The 21,692-nt window shown below is 46.3% G+C and overlaps 1 protein-coding gene across 2 annotated transcripts in view; it reads right to left on the reverse strand.

Annotated features, from left to right (window-relative positions):
- LOC119972756 (coiled-coil domain-containing protein 102A-like) overlaps nt 1–21,692 on the reverse strand; it is a 568,320-nt gene that overhangs the window by 405,637 nt on the left and 140,991 nt on the right. For both annotated transcript variants that reach the window (XM_038810080.1, XM_038810081.1), the window contains exon 4: nt 18,689–18,797. In XM_038810080.1, coding sequence (XP_038666008.1) covers nt 18,689–18,797 — 109 coding nt within the window. The remainder of the gene's footprint in view (nt 1–18,688; nt 18,798–21,692) is intronic.

Here is a 21,692-nt window from a genome sequence, read left to right on the forward strand (position 1 = left end):
GGGAAAAAAATAGGAAACTATAGACCGGTTAGTTTAACATCTGTTGTTGAGAAATTGTGAGAATCCATTATTAAGGAAGTAATAACGGGACATTTGGAAAGTCAAAACACAATCTATCAGAGTCAGAATGGTTTTATGAAGTGTAAATCACGTTTGACTGATTAGCTAGATTCTTCAAAGATGTAACAAGCAAAGTGGATAATGGGGGTCCTGTAGATGTAGTATATCTGGACTTCCAAAAGGCATTTGATAAGTATGCAGGTACAGCAAGTAATAAGGAAGGCAAATGGAATTTTGGCCTTTATGGCTAGAAGGATAGAATATAAAAGTAGGGAAGTGTTGCTGCAACTGTACAAGGCATTAGTGATGCCCCACCTGGAATACTGCGTACAGTTTTGATCCCCTTATTTGAGGAGGAATGTAGTTACATTGAAGGCAGTTCAGAGGAGGTTACATAGATTCATAGCATCATAGAATCACTGCCTTGCAGAAGGAGGCCATTCATCCCATCGAATCTGCACCGACCCTCTGAAAGAGCACCTGACCTAGGTCTGCTCCCCTGCAACCCCGGAACCCCACCTAACCTTTTGGACACACTAAGTGGCAATTTAGCACAGCCAATGTGCCTAACCTGCACATCTTAGAACTGTGAGAGGAAACTGGAGCACTCAGTGGAACCCACAGTGATTGATTCCGGAGATGAAGGGTTTGTTTTATGAAGAGAGATTGAACTGTTTAGGCCCATACTCTCTCGGGTTTAGAACAACGAGAGGAGATCTAATTGAGGTATAAGATGAGGTATAAAAGTATGGATAAAGTAGACAAAGAGCGGATGTTTCCTCTTGTGGAGCAATCTAGAACATGTGGTCATAGTTTTAGGATAAAGGGCAGCAGATTTAAAACAGAGATGAGGAGAAATTACTTCTCTCAAATGATCGTGTATCTATGGAATTCACTACCCCGGAGTGTGGTGGATGCCGGGACACTGAGTAAATTTAAGGAGGAGATAGACAGATTTTTAATTAGTAATGGGTTGAAGGGTTATGCAGAATAGTCAGCAAAGTGGAGTTGAAGCCGAGGTGAGATCGGTCATGACCATACTGAACGGTGAGGGCTCGAGGCGCTGAATTACCTAATCCTCCCTGTTCCTTGTTCTTGATGTTCTTATGCTGGTCAGATTACGTAAAAGTGTGTCTATACTGCCCTCTGCAGGCAACACATCACTACAGCACAATTTTATTTTATATATTACAAAAGAAATGGGTTATTTCCTTCCACTCCTGTATTCACATATTTTAAATATGCTCAACAAATTTTAGTGGTTAATATAATGCCAACTTTGTGTTGCACAGTCTCATACATATTTTATTTGCAGGGCATTTTCAGGAATCCTGATACAACATGGGGTAACATTCATCGTGGACAGTCACCGTGGTGCAAAAGGGATTGAAGTCCTGAAGCTGCGATACCTTCCAATATTTACAGGGAGTATGTTGAGGACAAAGGCTTTCAGGGGTGTGGAGAAGGGATGGTTGGGGGTGGGGGAGGGGGGACAGCCCAGAAATCTGGGAGATGGAGAAATCCTGCCAAATCTAGCCGGGATGTCATTGTCATTTTCTACTTCCACATCCCACCCAGCAGGCAGCCAGATGCAGACCCTAACTGGCTACCAGACAGTGTGGTCACCTAAAATGGCCGCCCACAGGGACCGATGGAAAATTTAGCCAAAGCTACAGCACAGACAGGCTGCAGCCTGCAAATATACAAAAGCTGCAGCTCAGACTTATGCAGAAACTGACACAGAGACAATGGATTCCAGGTAGAAACTGACAATAAGTGTCAGATTCAGTGGCGCCTGCTTTCCTTATTTGGGAAGGCCTATGGGCCTCGGACACCAACGACCATGGCCAAATGGGACCCACCCAGCCATCAAGGTGTCCGGCCCCAATTGGTTGAGATCAATCAGGGTGATCGAGCCCTGATCGATCCATTGGACATTCACCTAGGACCACCCAAAAGTGCACAAAATGCCCAAGGGATAAAAGGTGCTGCCCAGCACTCGCTCCCTCAACTGCAGCTTTCAACAGCCAACAACAATGCTGAACCCTTCACCGTAAGAAGTCTTACAACACCAGGTTAAAGTCCAACAGGTTTGTTTCAAACACGAGCTTTCGGAGCACGGCTCCTTCTTCAGGTGAATGGAAAGGCTTGTTCCAGAAATGTTTATATAGACACAGTCAGAGATGCCCCGGAATGCGAGCACCTGCAGGCAATCAAATCATCAAAGATGCAGAGAGAGAGGTAACTCCAGGTTAAAGAGGTGTGAATTGTCCCAAGCCAGTTCAGTCGGTAGGCCTCTGCAAGTCCAGGCTTGTTGGTGGGGGCCGAATGTAATGCGACATGAATCCCAGATCCCGGTTGAGTCCGCATTCATGCGTGCGGAACTTAGCTATAAGTTTTTGCTCAGCAATTTTGCGTTGTCGCGTCTCCTGAAGGCCTCCTTGTAGAATGCTGACCCGGAGATCAGAGGCTGAATGTCCTTGACTGCTGAAGTGTTCCCCAACTGGAAGGGAACAGTCCTGCCTGTTGATAGTCGCACGATGCCCGTTTATTCGTTGTCGCAGTGTCCATGCAAAATTGCTGAGCAAAAACTTATAGCTAAGTTCCGCACGCATGAATGCGGACTCAACCGGGATCTGGGATTCATGTCGCATTACATTCGGCCCCCACCAACAAGCCTGGACTTGCAGAGGCCTACCGACTGAACTGGCTTGGGACAATTCACACCTCTTTAACCTGGAGTTACCTCTCTCTCTGCATCTTTGATGATTTGATTGCCTGCAGGTGCTCGCATTCCGGGGCATCTCTGACTGTGTCTATATAAACATTTCTGGAACAAGCCTTTCCATTCACCTGAAGAAGGAGCCGTGCTCCGAAAGCTCGTGTTTGAAACAAACCTGTTGGACTTTAACCTGGTGTTGTAAGACTTCTTACTGTGCTCACCCCAGTCCAACGCCGGCATCTCCACATCATGGGAACCCTTCACCGGCCAAGAGGAAGATCATCCACACCATCGAGAGAGGGACCAGAGCCAAGGACACAGCAACAGTCATCCAGCACTGCCAAACTACAGGATTCCAGATAAGGCCATATCTGCTCTGTACTTGCCAGTCACCTGGAAGTTAAGTTAAGGTATTTCTAGTGCATTAGTTTTGAGTTCAACTTGTATGTGTGTGTGATTGACTAATATTAACTTTGTGTGTGCAATAAAATATTATTGTATTAAACAACTTCTGGTCATTTGTCCACCGTACATGGTTTAAATACACACTGTGGTTTGGAAGGTGCAACACAGGGAGGATGTATATGGGGGCCACTGGGGGCAGCAATGGGGAGCAAAAGGTTAAAGTTCACCATCGGGGGCGGGATGCGTCAGAACAACCGCGGGCCAGGCGGTTCCAGCAGATTGACGTTTGACAAGGTTTTGGTTGGCGGGAGGAAGGGAAGAGGAGATAGGAACTGAGTAATCAGAGGACAGGGAAATCAGAGCTTGGTTGGCAGGGGAGGGCGATGACACGGCAGGGGACTGTAGGAGGAAGGCTCAATAATTGCAGCAAGTCATGATCGGCAAAATGGAGGCCCAAGGTGTGCTTGAGGGTTCCAGGGAGCTCGACTGCTATCCCTGCCTGGCAAACCGTGCCCTATAAAGCACTTAGCTGGTTGCTCTGGCTACCTTTGGTTAAGAGAGAGGACAACAGGTTGGCAGATGGAGTACAATGTGGGGAAATGTGAGGTTATTCACTTTATTTCTAACAATAGATAAGCAGAATATTTTTTAAAAGTCATGAAACTTGCAAGTGTTGATGCTCAGAGAGATCTGGGTGGACTTGTACCAGAAAGTCAAGGTTGGCATGCAAGAATTCAGAAGGCAAAGGATAAGTTGGCCTTTATTGAAAGGGAATTGGAGTACATGAGTAAAGAAGTCTTGCTACAATTGTACAGGGCTTTGGTGAGACCACACCTGGAATACCGTGCATAATTTTGGTACACGTATTTAGGAAAGGATATACTTACAAAGGAGACGGTGCAGTGAAGCTTCATTAGGTTAGTCCCGGGGATGACAGGGTTGTCCTCTGATGGGAGGCTGAATACGTTGGGCCTCGACTGGAGCTTAGAAGGTTGAGAGGTGATCACATGAAAACATAAGAGATTCTAAAGGGGCTTAACATGGCCCTCTGGAGAGTGTGATGGATGCAGATTCAATCAAGGCATTTAAAAACGAACTAAACTGTCATGTGAAGAGGAACAGTACGGAGGGTTAAGGAGAGAAGGCGGGGGAATGACGCCAAGTAAATTCTGAGAGCTGGTACAGGCATGATGGGCCAAATGGCCTCCCGTACCAGTCTGTGATTCTGATGAGTTGTGTCCACTGGCTGGGGAGTCAAAAATTTGGGGGGGCGGGGGGGGGGGGAGGGGGGGAGCATTATAAATTCAGAAGATATTGGAGCAGAATTAGGCCATTTGGCCCATCGAGTCTACTTCACCATTCGATCATGGCTGATCTCATCCTGGCATTGACTCCGCCGTCCTACCCTTCTCCATAACCCTTCACCTCCTTACCATTTAAAAATCTGTCAAACTCCCCTTAAATTTACTCATTGTCCCCAGCATCCACCACACTTTGGGGTAGTGAATTCCACAGATTCAGTTTACTGCTGACACAGTTCTCAGAATCTGATTTTCTTCCCACGTCTCCGGTTGCTGGGAAGTCAACGTACACCAGGGAAGAGTGCAGAATATTCCCAGTCATCGCTTTTGCATCTTCCGGATTTCCTGACCAATTAGATTAAGCTGGCGGGACGACACCCATATTAGTGGATTTCAACTTCAGTGCTTAAAGGGATACCGCATGGTCGGCAGCTGACGGGTTCTGGAGGTGGGAGAACAAAATAAAGAATTGCCCGAATGAACGTTCCTAGTTTGACACCTCACTTTGCTGGTGCTTCCCTTGATGTGATCCTGGGGGCTGTGAAGGGTCACAGGAAGATGCTATTCCCTATCGATGGGAGGGAGAAGTACACTATTGAAAGCAAGAGATGAGCAACAGCAGTGTGGTGCCAAAGCAATTTAGTGGCCTAATAAATGCAGGAAAGGTGAGTATGGTGGATTATTCAACTATCCTAGTGTGTATATTGTGCCAACTTCCTCACTCTGCCTTCCCAAGACTAGTCCAACACGTCACTCTTCACTGACTTACAGCCTCCTACATCCCTCTCTACCCATCTACATCCTCACAGCCCCATCTATCCGTCCACCACTGATCGTGTAAACGATGATCAATTCAAACATTCTTCGATGGACTGTTCCAATTCATACCTATAACCTCCAGGACTGGTGGGGAATGGCCCAGGGGTGGCGAGGGGGTGTCCAGGGGGCCGCTACCTGGCAGGCCAGGTCCGCGCGCGGCCGGCGCTATGCTGTACGGCGCGAGCGCTGCAGGTCGCCCGCTGTGCGCATGCGCGGTCGCGAACCTGTCAATTCTCCAGGCATTTATATCGGGAACGCCGTGCGTTTTACGTGGCGCGGCTGCTTGCCTCTCACCGGTCGGCGGATCGGTGCTGGGGCCTCGACGATTTTTTTCGTCGTAGAACTAGACACTTCCTCCGGACATCGCCTCAAAATCAGAGAATCCAGCCCCATGAATCCCACCTTACAGGTGAAAGCTTAGCGTTGTCCATTCATTGCCTTATGGATAAGCAGTGATGTGTTCTCGAGCATGTAACATGCAGAAGTGATTGGAACAAGGAAGAGTAAGGATTTGGAGTCATCTAAGGGTTTGCAGAGTTGTGTTACATAATGCTCAATTGATCAGTTTCCGCTTCACTTTTTGGCTGACATCAATGTTTGTTTACCCGTCTAACTCACGTTGGCTGTTTCCTGACTTTTCCACTTGCGGTGAATGGTGACCCTGAGCCTCCCAGGGCACTGGCATGGCGACACATTGATGAAGCAGAATCTCTGCCTTTCCAAATGGATCACCGCCTGCAGACTGCACCTCTGTGCTCATCCCATCTCTACTGCAGAGCAGCTGGTCTGTGAGAAGGCGACCGTTGTTGCTCCAGCTGGTGCTATTGCTGCTGTTGCTGGTCCCATTGACGCTGCTGGTCATCCTATTCTTCGTCAGAGGTCCAAGCCCGGGAGGAGAAAAAAACAGTTCAGACCAGCATTCTTATTTCTTATTTATTTTCCGTCTGGGAGTTGGTGCCTCCTGGGCAGCAGACATGCTGATCATGGTGGATCACAACTGCAAAGTGAGTGGGGGGAGGGGGGATAAAACGCAAAATACCTCCCCAAATAATGAGAGTAATCTGTAAAGTGAGGGAAGCAAACTGTTGGAACAAGTGCTGAGAACAACAGCTTTTCACACAGTGTGGCAAAGTGTGATGTTTTAGTGAGAATTCCTTCCTGTCGTTCCTGCTGGCCACTCAAACTGCAGCTCTTTTCCCACCTTCCCACTTCTTCCATCGGGCAGGAGATACAGAAGTCTGAGAACATGCATGAACAGACTCAAAAACAGCTTCTTCCCCGCTGTTACCAGACTCATAAATGACCCTCTTATGGACTGACCTCATTAACACTACACCCTGTATGCTTCATCCAATGCCGGAGCTTATGTTGTTACATTGTATACCTTGTGTTGCCCTATTATGTATTTTCTTTTATTCCCTTTTCTTCCCATGTACTTAATGATCTGTTGAGCTGCTCGCAGAAAAATACTTTTCACTGTACCTCGGTACACGTGACAATAAACAAATCCAATCCAATCCAATCCAATCCAACTTTGCGTTCATTAGCAAGCTCTGGGAAGCTCGAGCAACCCACGCACCCACAGTTAAACCCCAAAACCCATGTTAAAATCACTCCGTTAGCGCCAGTAACAAATTGAAATTGACAACCCTTCTCTCCTGAGAAAGCTATCCACACAGCCGGGGAAGCAGCAGCTTAGCCCAGTTTCCTGACACGCTGACCAGTTCACGCCCCCATCCTACTCCCTGACCCACCGGCTGCTCCAAATAAGAATTCCTCCAGTGCCAGATGTCGATATCTCAGTCGGGACAGACTCAGGACCGCACTCCGCTGCCGTAACAACCCCCTGACCGTTCGATTTTGCAAGCCGGGCATTGCACATGCTCATTTAAACAAATATGGCGGCTTCGAACAGACAGTACACTCCCATCAGTGAGTACATAGTGAATGTAAAGAACACGGTGAACAATAACTTTCCTACTCTGGAGTTCAGGAAGTCTTGTGGCGCAGTGGGTAGCGTCCCTGCCTCTGAGCCAGAAGCTTCGGGTTCGAATCCCACCCCAGGACTTGATGGCCAAGGAAAGGTGCGTTCACAACGCAGCCAAACAGGTTGAGTGTGTCAACCTGCAAATCCTTCCAAACACGCCAATGGCTGGTGGCAAGAGCGGGAGAGACTCCATGCTTGATGTGGAGTGATACCCCCACAAGCTATATCCCCCTGGCAACAGGCTAATGACCTGTTACAAGAACTATTAGCTATGGGAACAGACGGAAGTCTGCCTTAGTGCACCACGAGGTGTGGGAGGAGGTTTGGAATCGTCAATTAACATTACAATATAATTTCAAATCATCATTTAATGGCGTCCGGTCGAAGTGTAAGACTGGTGCTGCTTTTTCAATACTCGGCTCGAATTAACCATGAGAAAGGTAATTAGATTGTTGCTTGAAAAACAGTCTGAAAGGCCATAGGAAGCATGAGGAAGATTTGGATTTGACTAGGTAGCTCATGGGGAGAATACACTGAGTCTTGATGGGCCAGAAGGCCTGTTTCTATGGCATTTCACAATTCTAATTTCTTCAAACACCAGCAGCTTTTACAAAGCAGTGGAAAAAAAACACCTCCACATACCGTAGAAGCATAGAATCCCTACAGTTCAGAGCCTCAGAGAACCTCAATTTATATTGGGAGTGTTTAAATCTGAGGTGCAATTAAATCTTATGTCAAAACAGAACTCTCACAACAGATTGCATTGATGTATTTTTAAATTTCCTGCAAATGTCATGATCATTCAACACATCATTTGACATTTCACCAGCCATTGTCACAGATAAATGCGGGAACACATTCGGTAAAAGATGGTAGTTGAAGAGATCGGGTTAAGTCATGCAGAAAAATCAAATTGTAAGGTTTTAAAACTAGTCATCATCTCAAACTGTGAAGGAGATCGGGTTCAGTCGGAATGAACATTCCAGATAGGGCCATTGCATTTTGTCTAAAACATACTTTCAAAATAAGACGGAGTTTTATTCTTCAAAGGATTTCACCGCTGCCACACATAGGGAGACCATGCAGACGCCGCGACAACGGATGAACAGGCATCGCGCGACAATCGCCAGGCAGGAATGTTCCCTTCCAGTCGGGGAACACTTCAGCAATCAAGGGCATTCAGCCTCTGATCTTCGGGTAAGCGTTCTCCAGGGCGGCCTTCAGAATCGCCGAGCAGGAACGTATAGCTAAGTTCCGCACACGTGAGTACGGTCTCAACCGGGACCTTGGATTCATGCCTCACTACATTCACCTCCCCACCATCTGGCCTGGGCTTGCAAAATCCAACCAACTGTCCTGGCTTGAGCCACTTCTCACCTCTTTAACCTGGGGTTACCCCTCTCTCTGGCTCTGTAAAGACTTAATTACCTGTACTGGCTCGCATTCATGAGTATCGTCTTGCATCTTTGACTTTGTCCATATATATTTTTCTGGAACCTACCTCTTCATTCACCTGAGGAAGGAGCAGTGCTCCGAAATCCAGTGATTTGAAACAAACCTGTTGGACTTTAACCTGGCGGTGTAAGACTTCCTACTGTGCTCAACCTAGTCCAACGCCGGCATCTCCACATCACACATGAATGAAACATGGGAGCTTGAAATAGGAGAAGAGACTAACACTATCAATGTGAAGCGTTGAAAATGCTCAAGTAGTCAACAAAAGGCAGAAGATCTTTCAATGAGGTAAATAATTCAACCAGGCTGTCACCCTGTACATCCGCTTGATTTTAAGCAACCAAGACAAACAATTACAAACAGAACAGTGACTAAAGAGGGAAATGTATGGGGCTGATGTGTTACAATTTACAGCCCTGTTTATCTCAATGGTGAATCAAAATGTCAATAGGCAGATCCACATTCTCCACAGGCCAAAATCAACACCTTTAGAGCATGTACTTGAATAGAAGGTGGATTGGACATGATAAATTGCCCTTAGTGTCCAAAATTGCCCTTAGTGTTGGGTGGGGTTTCTGGGTTATGCGGATAGGGTGGAGGTGTTAACCTTGGGTAGGGTGCCCGGATCAGCACTGCAACCCCCAGCACCTGCCCCCCCCCCGCTCTCCCGCCATGGATACGAGGGCCTCCCCTAAAGCATCGGCGGCTCTCCCTCCATCCCCACCCATCACCATCGGGGCTCTCAACCCCCACCACAATGCCCTCAGCAAGTAAGCTTACATTAACACTGCAATGAAGTTACTGTGAAAAGCCCCTAGTCGCCACACTCCGGCCCCTGCTCGGGTGCACTGAGGGAGAATTCAGAATGTCCAATTCACCTAACAAGCACGTCTTTCAGGACTTGTTTCTGGGTTATGGGGATAGGGTGGAGGTGTTAACCTTGGGTAGGGTGCTCTTTCCAGGAGCCGGTGCAGACTCGATGGGCCGAATGGCCTCCTTCTGCACTGTAAATTCTATAAATTCTATGAATCTGCTAATAATGTTCACTGTAGTTGCATGGGATGATCACCAATCATGCATAGCATTTTTAATAGATGACGAAAACTACTCTGTAATATCAGTAAAACACGCTAAAATTACAGTTGTGATTTATTCCAATAAATACATCTACACAGAAGCAAAATCAGCAGATGAGCAGCAATAAGTGCTTCGCTTAGCTCACACTGATACGTATTTTAAACTGGTTGTGAACAAAAAACACTAAATATACAAATTCTTTATGGTGTCGAGATTGATTTAAGAAATCAAGGCAGAGGAGATTTAAAAAATTTACGTGAAGGTTAAAATCGGAAGAATAGCATAGGTCACCTCAAGGAGAAAGGCGGGGAACTTGAAAATGTCGTAGATGATAAGGATTTTGGAAAATAGGTCTGAGGGCTGAATTTTCCCATATTTTTTCCAGAGTGTCAGTTGCACAGCCGGGTTTTTAAGTCTGGATTTTAAGCCTCGCTGATAAAATTCGGAGGCGTGATTTACACCGTCACTGTGGCAGGGTGGGGGTGGGCCTGATAGAGCCAGCAAGGCCAGCTCCACAGAGGTCAGGATGCCCGGATCAGCACTGCAAACCCCAGCACCTGCCCCCCCCCGCTCTCCCGCCATGGATACGAGGGCCTCCCCTAAAGCATCGGCGGCTCTCCCTCCATCCCCACCCATCACCATCGGGGCTCTCAACCCCCTCCACAATGCCCTCAGCAAGTGAGCTTACATTAGCACTGCAATGAAGTTACTGTGAAAAGCCCCTAGTTGCCACACTCCGGCCCCTGCTCGGGTGCACTGAGGGAGAATTCAGAATGTCCAATTCACCTAACAAGCACGTCTTTCAGGACTTGTGGGAGGAAACCGGAGCACCCAGAGGAAACCCACGGAGACACAGGGAGAACGTGCAGACTCCGCACAGACAGTGATCCAAGCCAGGGATCGAACCGGGGACCCTGGCGCTGTGAAGCAACAGTGCCTTGCTCTGCCCAGCCCACAAGGTTCATAGTATCATAGAATTTACAGTGCAGAAGGAGGCCATTCGGTCCATCGAGTCTGCACCGGCACTTGGAAAGAGCACCCTACCCAAAGTCAACACCTCCACCCTATCCCCATAACCCAGTAACCCCACCCAACACTAAGGGCAATTTTGGACACTAAGGGTAATTTATCATGGCCAATCCACCTAACCTGCACATCTTTGGACTGTGGGAGGAAACCGGAGCACCCGGAGGAAACCCACGCACACACGGGGAGGATGTGCAGACTCCGCACAGACAGTGACCCAAGCTGGAATCGAACCTGGGACCCTGGAGCTGTGAAGCAATTGTGCTATCCACGATGCTACCGTGCAATAAACGGCACGTACCTTCTTCAGCCATAAGCTACCGCCTCCTTTTCCCTGCTGGGATTCCCAATCCCTGGTGTGCATGGAAATGTTTAAAATCGAAGAGGCTCTCAATTGAATTCCCAGATTTAAATATGTCAATGAGGTGGGGCACGTGGACAGCACAAAATCTGCTCGTGTAAAATGGCAAAGGATCATCACATAGAAGTTTGGTGGCATGGTCCCCATCCGTTTCTTTAAACCCCCCCTTTTGCACCCACCACCCTGCCTCCCTCCCCCTCACTCTCCGTTTCCTCTATTGGCTGTTATCTGGGGATACCGGGGCTAAGCTATCCATGCAGGTGGATTGTATTCTTGGGTATAATTCTGGATCTAATGGAAAAGCAGCAGAATACCTTCGCACAGCTACAGTTATACGGAAAGTCAAAACAAAAAGTTCAACAAGAATGAATAAGATTTGCAACAATATCGCAGCCATACAGATTAGGGAGCTGCCAAACAGTCCACAATCTGTGCTGTGTTAGATAATATCAATTGGAATTCCAGTGGGAATTCTGCAAGTAGCCTCAACACTCCAGGATAGAATGAGGAACTAACTCGCCAGAGATTTCCCTTCTGTTTAGAAAGTGTGCATTTGCCGATGATCTGTACAAACGGGATGATAACATAGCTTGCTGACTTTCATTGCCTCAACTGACGGGGAAAGAACAGCCATTTGCCCAAGTTCACAGTTTGCCTGCGGAACTGTTTTTGGGTATGAGTCAACGAGCAGATTTTCATCTCCATTTACCCTGAAAACAGGCACAGATGGGAACCAGCAGAGCAATAAATCAGACAGAAATCTGTTCCACCTGATTTCCACTTACTACTGGCCCTGTGGCTTTCCTGGTCACACGGGGGGGGGGGGGGGGGGGGATAAACAGTAAATGTTTCTGTTCAAAGCAGGCGGGAGCTTTACTTACATGTTAAAGCGGGTTAGGCACATCATGCATGTAACTCCCTGACATACAGAGGTGTAGGACACCCAAGTATAACTCACACTGGAAAAACCTGGCTTGCAGAGTTGCTCGGGCAGACCTGGCAGTGGAATGCATGGTGAGATTGAGTGAAATTTAGACAATGGGTGAACCATAACTGTGGAACAGATTTCAATAGGAACATTTCTGAGGAACTTAAGAGGGTAGCGGATGAAAAGGGGAGCGCTTCACGTCACTTCCAGGCTACATATGTTAATTCTTAAAAGCAGGATTTCCAAATGGGTTCTAATTCTCAAAACTGCTTGGAAGAAACAAAGGAACTACAGAAGGATATCGAGCAGCTCGAGAGGTGGTCCATGTCCTTCTACTGGGACCAGTGGAACCAAGTGATCCCACTTTGGTAGGTGTTGTGTTGGTGTTGGCACCTCTTCGCAAAGAGAGCTGCACCAGCAGAAGGCACACGCCATCGCATTGTTGTGCGAATGCCCGGGCAACTATTATTTTCTGTCAAGCCTCATGTTGCATTGCGTGAAAGGAAGCATTCATTCATCACGGCATTAACCAAGATTCCACCAAGTACACCTATCTTAGAAAGGACAGTAATGATCTTTCTTTTCAGGGCCCAGCTCAGTAGGGAGGGAGATGCAGAGCCGTATCATCAGCTTCAGGGAACATCTGTGCAAAAATATTTTTATTAAGCTTTTGTCATTTTATACAGAAATACAACCAACAACAGTAACCGTAAACTAAAAAGAACAATAAACTAATCTACACAATGACCCTTCCATAAACATGCACTCCCTACCCCCCCTCCAAGCCCCCTCGAGCAGCTAACAGTCATCAATTCCTTGAAATATAGTATAAACGGATGCCATCTCTGGTAAAACCCTTCAATTGGCCTCTCACGGTGCACTTGACCTTCACGAGGTGCAAAAAACTCGATTAAGTCCCCGAGCCACGCCGAGGGACTAGGTGGCGTCACCCACCTCCAACTCAACAGAACGGTGAGAAACCAACGATGTGAAGGTCAGGGCATCTGCCCTTGGACCCTTCCCTGCTCCGACACATCTGAGACCTTTGCTAAAGGTCAGGGCTCCAGCTCAATGTTCAGGATCACCGACACGATGCTGAAAGAGACCCAAAATCCGACAGGCTTGATATAGGACCAGAACGTATGTTCGTGATTAGCGGCCCCCCACGAACAGTGCTCTCACCTATCCTCAACCCCCACCAGGAAACAACTCATTCCAGCTTTAGTAGGTTCACCCTAAACACCACCTTGAGCTGGATCAGGCTCAGCCTCCCACACGAGGATGTGGGGTTCACCCTATGAAGGGTCTCACTCCACACCTCTCCCTCCAATATAGGCCCCAGCTCCTCCTCCATTTGGCCTTTACCCTCGTCACCAAGACCGAATCCTCCCCCAACATCCGTCTATATATGCTGGAAGTACTCCCCTCTTCCAACCCTGAACAGGAAAGGATCCCCTCCAGCAAGGAAGATGGAGGTGCCACCGGGAATGGCAGAAATTTCTGTCTAACACAATTTTGTACTTGGAGGTACCTAAACGTGTCTGAGCCCAAGAGCCCAAATTTCTCTTTCAATTTTTCCAAGCTGACAAACTGCCTCTCCAGGAATAGACCACACACTCTCTCCAGTCCCTTTCCCTTCCGCACCCCAAACATAGCATCCAACTTTGCCATCTCAAACAGGTGGTTAACACAAATAGAGGCCAGCCTTGGCATTGGCCCCAGCTTGAAATGTTCGCTTCAAGAAACAAAAGCACATCAGAAATCAGAATTGGCGTAGCCCAGTTGGCCCTCCAAGCCTTCTCCGCCATTTGACAAAATCATTGACCCATCTTCTGCCTTAACTCCATCTTCCCAAATGATCTCCATATTTCTTAATTCCTTAGTGCCCACGAATATACTCGACAACTGAGCATACACAGCTCTCTGTTGCAGAGAATCCTAACGCTTCACAACCTTTGACTGAAGAAATTTCTCATTACCGCTGTCCTAAATGGCCGACCCCTTATTCTGACACTGTGACTGTGTGTTCTAGATTCCCCAACCAAGGGAAACATTTCCTCAGCGTCTATCCTGTCAAACCCCTTTACCAAATGAGATCAGGGACAATCTTCTCATCCCAGGAAACAGACTGATGAATCTTCATAGCACTCCCTCTCGGACATGAAGGGTCTTCCTTTGGGAGGGAGACCAAGTCTGATTCAATACTCCAGATGTAGCCTCAGCAATGCCATACAATTGGAATATTTCTTTAGTCTTTTATTCCAATCGCTTTCTAACAAAAGCTAACATTGTATTTGGCTTTTTAATTGGTCGTTGTACCTACATGCCAACATGCTGTGGATTCATGTACAAAAATACCAAGGTCGCCTCAATACAAATGTTTCCAGTCTTTCACAAAATTTACCGACTTAAGTCGATAATTTCACATGTGGCTACAAAGTATTCCATGTGCCATGTTCTTGCCCAATCACTTAACCTGTCAGTATCTTCTGCAAGTTCTTTGCATCCTCCAAACACTTATTTCACCACCTAGCTTCTCTGTTGTCAGCAAACTTGGAAACATTGGGTGCAATTTAATGGGAAAAAACAAAGTCCTGTTTTTGGTGTGTTTAGTGCAGTGTTTCTTGGCGCCTGCAGTGCCAAAAACAACCCCGCTATCAAACGGAATTATTCTTATTAGCCTTGGCGAGGAACCGCCCCATCGAGGCCGCACTTACCAGGCGCTCAGCTCGTCAGTACAGGAAGAGACCCCCGCGCCATTTTTAAATGCCACCCAATCTTCCCAGTCTCTTGGAACCCACCAATTTACTATTGTAAACACACAGATCACTCCCCCCACAGCACTCAACCCACAACCTCCGAACAACACAGGACTCAATCTGCACCATTGACTACCCCCCCTCAAGGTTTCCTCCACTGATGTGACCCCCCCTCCTCGATACGCGGACTCGACTGCGGAGATGACCGACACCCCTTCTCAGCACGACCCGCAGACCTGACCGGATCACTCCTCCATCCGCCCCAGACCCATGAACTCCCCTCACCTCCAACCCCGACCTCCAAAGCCCCCCACCACCATTTCCAGTGCTATTCAGACATAATGGCACATTGTAAATAATTGAGGCCTAAGTAGTAAGCCTTGAGGTACCCTGCTAGTTACAGCCTGCAAACCAGAAAATGTCCCATTTATTACAACTCTCTGTTTTCTGTCCATCAGCTAAACCTCATTCCATGCTAAGATATCACCTCCAGTCCAATTGTAATAACCTCTTGTACAGAACCTTAACAAATAGTCTTTGAAAATCTAAATACACTGCATCCACTGGTTCACTTTTATTCATCCTGGAGATATACCCTCAAAAGCTCTAATAAACTTGTCAAACATGATTTACCATCCATAAATTGATGTTGATTCAGCATCATCGCTTGATGAATTTCAAAATGTTCTGTTACTGTTTCCCTTATAATAGATTCTATCATTTTGCCTATTACTGGTGTTAGGCTAACTGGCCAATAGTTGCCCATTTTCCCTCCTTTCTTAAATAGAAGGGTTGCGTTTAGAACATAGAACATAGAACGATACAGCGCAGTACAGGCCCTTCGGCCCATGATGTTGCACCGACATGGGAAGTCAAAAACTAAAGGCCATCTAACCTACACTATGCCATTATCATCCATATGCTTATCCAATAAACTTTTAAATGCCCTCAATGTTGGCGAATTCACTACTGTTGCAGGTAGGGCATTCCACGGCCTCACCACTCTTTGCGTAAAAAACCTACCTCTGACGTCTGTCCTATATCTATTACCCCTCAATTTAAGGCTATGTCCGCTCGTGCTAGCCACCTCCATCCGCGGGAGAAGGCTCTCACTGTCCACCCTATCTAACCCTCTGATCATTTTGTATGCCTCTATTAAGTCACCTCTTAACCTTCTTCTCTCTAACGAAAACAACCTCAAGTCCATCAGCCTTTCCTCATGAGAATTTCCCTCCATACCAGGCAACATCCTGGTAAATCTCCTCTGCACCCGTTCCAAAGCTTCCACGTCCTTCCGATAATGAGGCGACCAGAACTGTACGCAATACTCCAAATGCGGCCGTACCAGAGTTTTGTACAGCTGCAACATGACCTCATGGCTCCGGAACTCAATCCCTCTACCAATAAAGGCCAACACACCATAGGCCTTCTTCACAACCCTATCAACCTGGGTGGCAACTTTCAGGGATCTATGTACATGGACACCGAGATCCCTCTGCTCATCCACACTGCTAAGAATTTTACCATTAGCCAAATATTCCGCATTCCTGTTATTCTTTCCAAAGTGAATCACCTCACACTTCTCGACATTAAACTCCATTTGCCACCTCTCAGCCCAGTTCTGCAGCTTATCTACGTCCCTCTGTAACCTGCAACATCCTTCCACACTGTCTACAACTCCACCGACTTTAGTGTCATCTGCAAATTTACTCACCCAACCTTCTGTGCCCTCCTCTAGGTCATTTATAAAAATGACAAACAGCAACGGCCCCAGAACAGATCCTTGTGGTACGCCACTCGTAACTGAACTCCATTCTGAACATTTGCCATCAACCACCACCCTCTGTCTTCTTTCAACTAGCCAATTTCTGATCCACATCTCTAAATCACCCTCAATCCCCAGCCTCCGTATTTTCTGCAATAGACGACCGTGGGGAACCTTATCAAATGCTTTACTGAAATCCATATACACCACATCAACTGCTCTACCCTCGTCTACCTGTTCAGTCACCTTCTCAAAGAACTCGATAAGGTTTGTGAGGCATGACCTACCCTTCACAAAACCATGCTGACTATCCCTAATCATATTATTCCTATCTAGATGATTATAAATCGTATCTCTTATAATCCTCTCCAAGACTTTACCCACAACAGACGTGAGGCTCACCGGCCTATAGTTACCGGGGTTATCTCTACTCCCCTTCTTGAACAAAGGGACCACATTTGCTATCCTCCAGTCCTCTGGCACTATTCCTGTAGCCAATGATGACATAAAAATCAAAGCCAAAGGCTCAGCAATCTCTTCCCTGGCTTCCCAGAGAATCCTAGGATAAATCCCATCAGGCCCCGGGGACTTATCTATTTTCACCTTGTCCAGAATTGCCAACACTTCTTCCCTACGCACCTCAATGCCATCTATTCTAATAGCCTGGGTCTCAGCATTCTCCTCCACAACATTATCTTTTTCCTGAGTGAATACTGACGAAAAATATTCAGGTTTGCTACCTTCTAATCCCTGGGAACTGTTCTTGAATTTAAGGAATTCTAGAAGATCAAACAATAGATTAACTGACCGGAATTTTCCAACAGTTCACGCCGTCAGGATCTTCCGGTCCCGTCGATGGCGAGCTTCCACCGCGGGTTTCCCAACGGTGAGAGGATCATTCAACGGAAAACCCCATTGACAATGGTGGGACCAGAAGATTCCGCTGCCAGCCAATAGTGGGCCACTCTGCCACCACGAACACGTGGTGGAATTCATGGAAAATCCCACTACCTCTGCAGTTGCCTCTTTACAACCCTAGAATATAGGTTGGCAGATCCAGGAGATTTGTTGTCCTTCGTCCCTGTTAATTTCTCCACTCTGTTTCATTATTTATACAGATTTCTTTCTGAGTTCCTCATTCTTCCCAGACTCTTGGTTCCCTATTATTTCTGACATTTTCTTTGTGTCCTCAACCACGGAGACCGACCCAAAAGTTGTTGTTTAATGTCTTTGCCATGTCCTTATTTCTCAATATAATGTCACCTGTCTCTGCACCCTGTCAGCCCCCTTTTCACATTCACTGAAGAGGACACCTTTCAAAGCCCATGAAAGGCTGGTAAAGTAAGTAAAGTCACCATAGTCCCAGATGACCAGAGACTGCTTTCCCCTTTCAGGGGGAGAGCTGACTGACTGGTGGCGATTTAACCTGAGGGCCACCACACCTCAGGCGAGGGGCAAGGTTGAGGAGGGATGAGGCCTTCCTGAATAGTCTCAGCCGGTGCGGGGATTGAACTGGGGACCAACCGCGAGAGCTGTTGGTCTCGCTCTGACTCACAACCAACCGTCCAGCCAACTGAGCTAAACCAACTGGTACATGTAATGAGAGCCTGACATGAAATTTAGCTCAAATTCGGTACAGATATATTACTCCTCAATTAACTAGGAGTGATGGAAACACAATCTCCTCATAAACATAATGTCACCATTATACGAGTTTGTCCCGTGTCCTCAGGTTTAAGCCAGAAAATAAGATATTGGGATAGATTTTCCAGTTCCGTCCGTATCAGGGACGGACAATTTGATGGACCATTGAAAGGTTTGTTAAGTTCGGGTGGGAATTTCTGGTTCTGGGGGTGCGCGGGGACGGAAAATCCTGCCGTCTTACCTGACTTTTGTACCACAATTTCTTGAGACGTAATGACCCTCAAAATTCCCAGGAAGTTAACCGAGCCAACAAAAATACCCAGTGACCTGGGAAACTGGCTAACTGCACTTTTTATTCCTTTTTTTTCTGGTTTCACACCTGTTTAAGGATTTCCTGCTTGGATTTGCTCAGGTCTTCATATTTAACTTTCCACTGAGACACATCCGCTTCCAGTTTTTCAATCTGCCTTCCAAGTGTGGCTTTGTCCCTGTGAGAAAAACACAATAAATGCCCGTTGGTTGAAGGTGATGTACTTACAGTTCACAAGCAATTGGGAAGGAATGTTCTAAAGGAATCTTAGTGCACTGATGAAGTTACCAGGTAACAATGTGGTATGAGCAACTTGTAGCTGGCTCAGTATTTCACTCAATGTCAATATTTCACTACTTGCCATTTAGAAAGGCTCCGATAATGAACTATATTTTCCATGTATCAATTAACTAACCAATTTGACACGGTGCTGAATATACAAAGGGCTTGCTTTTGCATGGGGTCTTTCACAATTTCAGGAAGCTCCAAAACACTTGACAACCCATTAAATAATTGGGAACACTGTAACTGGACGAGCTGATGAGTGGGATTAACTGGATAACTCAAAGTGTTGGCTCAGGTACAGTGGGCTGATTAAGAACACAAGGAATAGGATCATGGGGAGGACATATGGCCCCTTGAGCCTTCCTCACCATTCAAAACAATTGTGGCTCATCTGCGGCCTCACTTCACTTTTCTTATATCCCTTGAGAGATCAAATATCTGTCTATCCTTGCTTTAGTTTACTCAATGGTGGATCATCCGCAACCCAAAAGATCCCAATGCCAAAAAGAGCCCAACACAGAATTCCAAAGTTTCACAGTCTTCTGAGGGAACAAGTCCGAAATGATCGACCCTTTATCCTGAGAATGCCCCTGTGATCTGGATTTTCCCCCAGCCAGGGGAAACAGTCTCTCAGGGTCTACCCTGTCAAGCCCCTTCAGAATCTTGTGCCTTTCAATGAGATCACCCCCTCATTCTTCCGAACGCCAGGGAATATAGACCTAATGTACTCAGCCTCTCATCATAGGAAAACCCTCTTACCCCAGGAACCAACCCAGCAAACCTTTGCCGTACGCCCTCCAATGCAAGTATACCCTTCCTTAGATATTGAGGCCAAAATCATGCACTGTACTTCTGGCATGGTCTCACCCAAGCCTTATACAATTGCAGCAAGATTTCCTTCATTTTGTACTTAACTCCCGTTGCAATAAAGACCCATATGTCTTTCTAATTTCTTGCTGCATCTGCATGCTAACTTTCGGAATTTCTCGAACAAGCACACCCAAATCTTTCTGGACATCAATATTTCAAAGATTCACGCCTTTTAAAAAATATTGTATTTTTCTCTACTTGCTACCAAATTGAATAACCTCAGACCTCCCCATATTTCAATCCATCTGCGACCTTGCTGCCTACTTTCTTTGCAGTCTCTTTTTGTCCTCCTTACAGCTCACATTCCACCTAGCTTTGTATCATTAGCAAACTTACTCAGTCACTCTGAAAGCAGATTGTAAATGGCTTAGGGCCCAGCACAGGTACTTGCAGGAGTCGACCAGTTAGAGCCTGCTAACTGAGCTGTTTAATCTGACTCTTTGTTTCCTGTCCATTATCCAATCCTGCATCTAATGTGCTATTCCCAAAGTCCATGAAACCTTTGGGGATAATACATTCCTGCATGCTGACTGTAACAAGTTCTGTCATCCTCGTCTGCATATTCAGAAGACAGCAGCAGACTGCCCAGTTATCGCCATTGACAGTTTTAAGCAGATGTATGTCTCCCCAGATTTTAAAGACTTTGAAGACAGATACAAAACATTTGTCAAACATCTCTGCTGCTCCCTCCTGTCCCATGATAATTCCTCTTGTCTCTGTCTCCAAGAGACCAACATTTACTTCAACCATTTTGCTTTTTATATCCTTTCAAAAGCTCATATAATTTGCTTTTTATATTCCGAGCTGGTTTACTTTCATATTCTACTTGTTTCCTTTATTACCAAATTCTTGGATTCCCTTCGCTAAAACTCTCCCAATCCTCAGAATTACATGTATTCTTCACAACATTCTGAGACACAATTGGATCTTTCTCGCTGAGTTTTTAACAAAAACATTTTCATGCAATTTACTTTTCGTTGAACATTTTGAGCTGCTTCTTTAAATATTTTTCACTGTTTGTTTACCGCCAGACCTTTTAGCCGATTTACCCAATCGACATTAGCCAGCTGTCCTCTCATACTTATGTAGTTGGTTTTAACAAAAGAATAGAAGCACAGAAAATAGAAGCTGGAGGAGGCTATTCGGCCCTTCGAGCCTGCTCCACCATTCATTATGATCATGGCTGATCATGGAGTTCAATACCCTGATCCTGCCTTCCCCCCATATCCTTTGATCCCTTGAGCCCCAAGAGCTATATCTAATTCCTTCTTGAAATTACACAACGTTTTAGCCTCAACTACTTTCTGTGGCAGCGAATTCCACAGATTCACCACTGAAGAAATTTCTCCTCACCTCAGTTCTAAAAGGTTTACCCCTTTTCCTCAAACTATGACCCCTAGTTCTGAATTCCCCCACCATCGGGAACATTCTTTCTGAATCTACCCTGTCTAATCCTGTTGGAGTTTTGTACGGTTAAAGTATCTCAAACAGTTGTGCAACCGGTCAAACTCGCCATTTCATGCTGCTACTTTGCAGCAGCAACACGAGTGATGTTTTCCACTAACAGGATGCTGCAATCAACCCAATAAAGACATTTTGCCACTCGCACAAATGAGCAGTGTGGTATATGAATTTCAGTGCTGCAGTAATACCAGCTACATGGGATGCGCATCCCAATGACAGGCAGATTGCACCAAACAAAGTGCCCCTTCGGCTGTTCGCAATAGGCACAGTGCTGACTCAAACAACCCGTGCTTACAAAACTCAGAACGTAACATGTAACGTTGGGTGTGATTCCGCAATTGGAGTGAACTTGCTGAGCAATCCTGAGTGTGCTAAAAAATTATACTAACAAAGTTAAGATAATAATAATCTTTATTGTCACAAGTAGGCTTACATTAACACTGCAATGAAGTTA

Source organism: Scyliorhinus canicula, chromosome 10 (genome assembly GCF_902713615.1).
Source record: "Scyliorhinus canicula chromosome 10, sScyCan1.1, whole genome shotgun sequence".
NCBI lineage: Eukaryota > Metazoa > Chordata > Chondrichthyes > Carcharhiniformes > Scyliorhinidae > Scyliorhinus > Scyliorhinus canicula.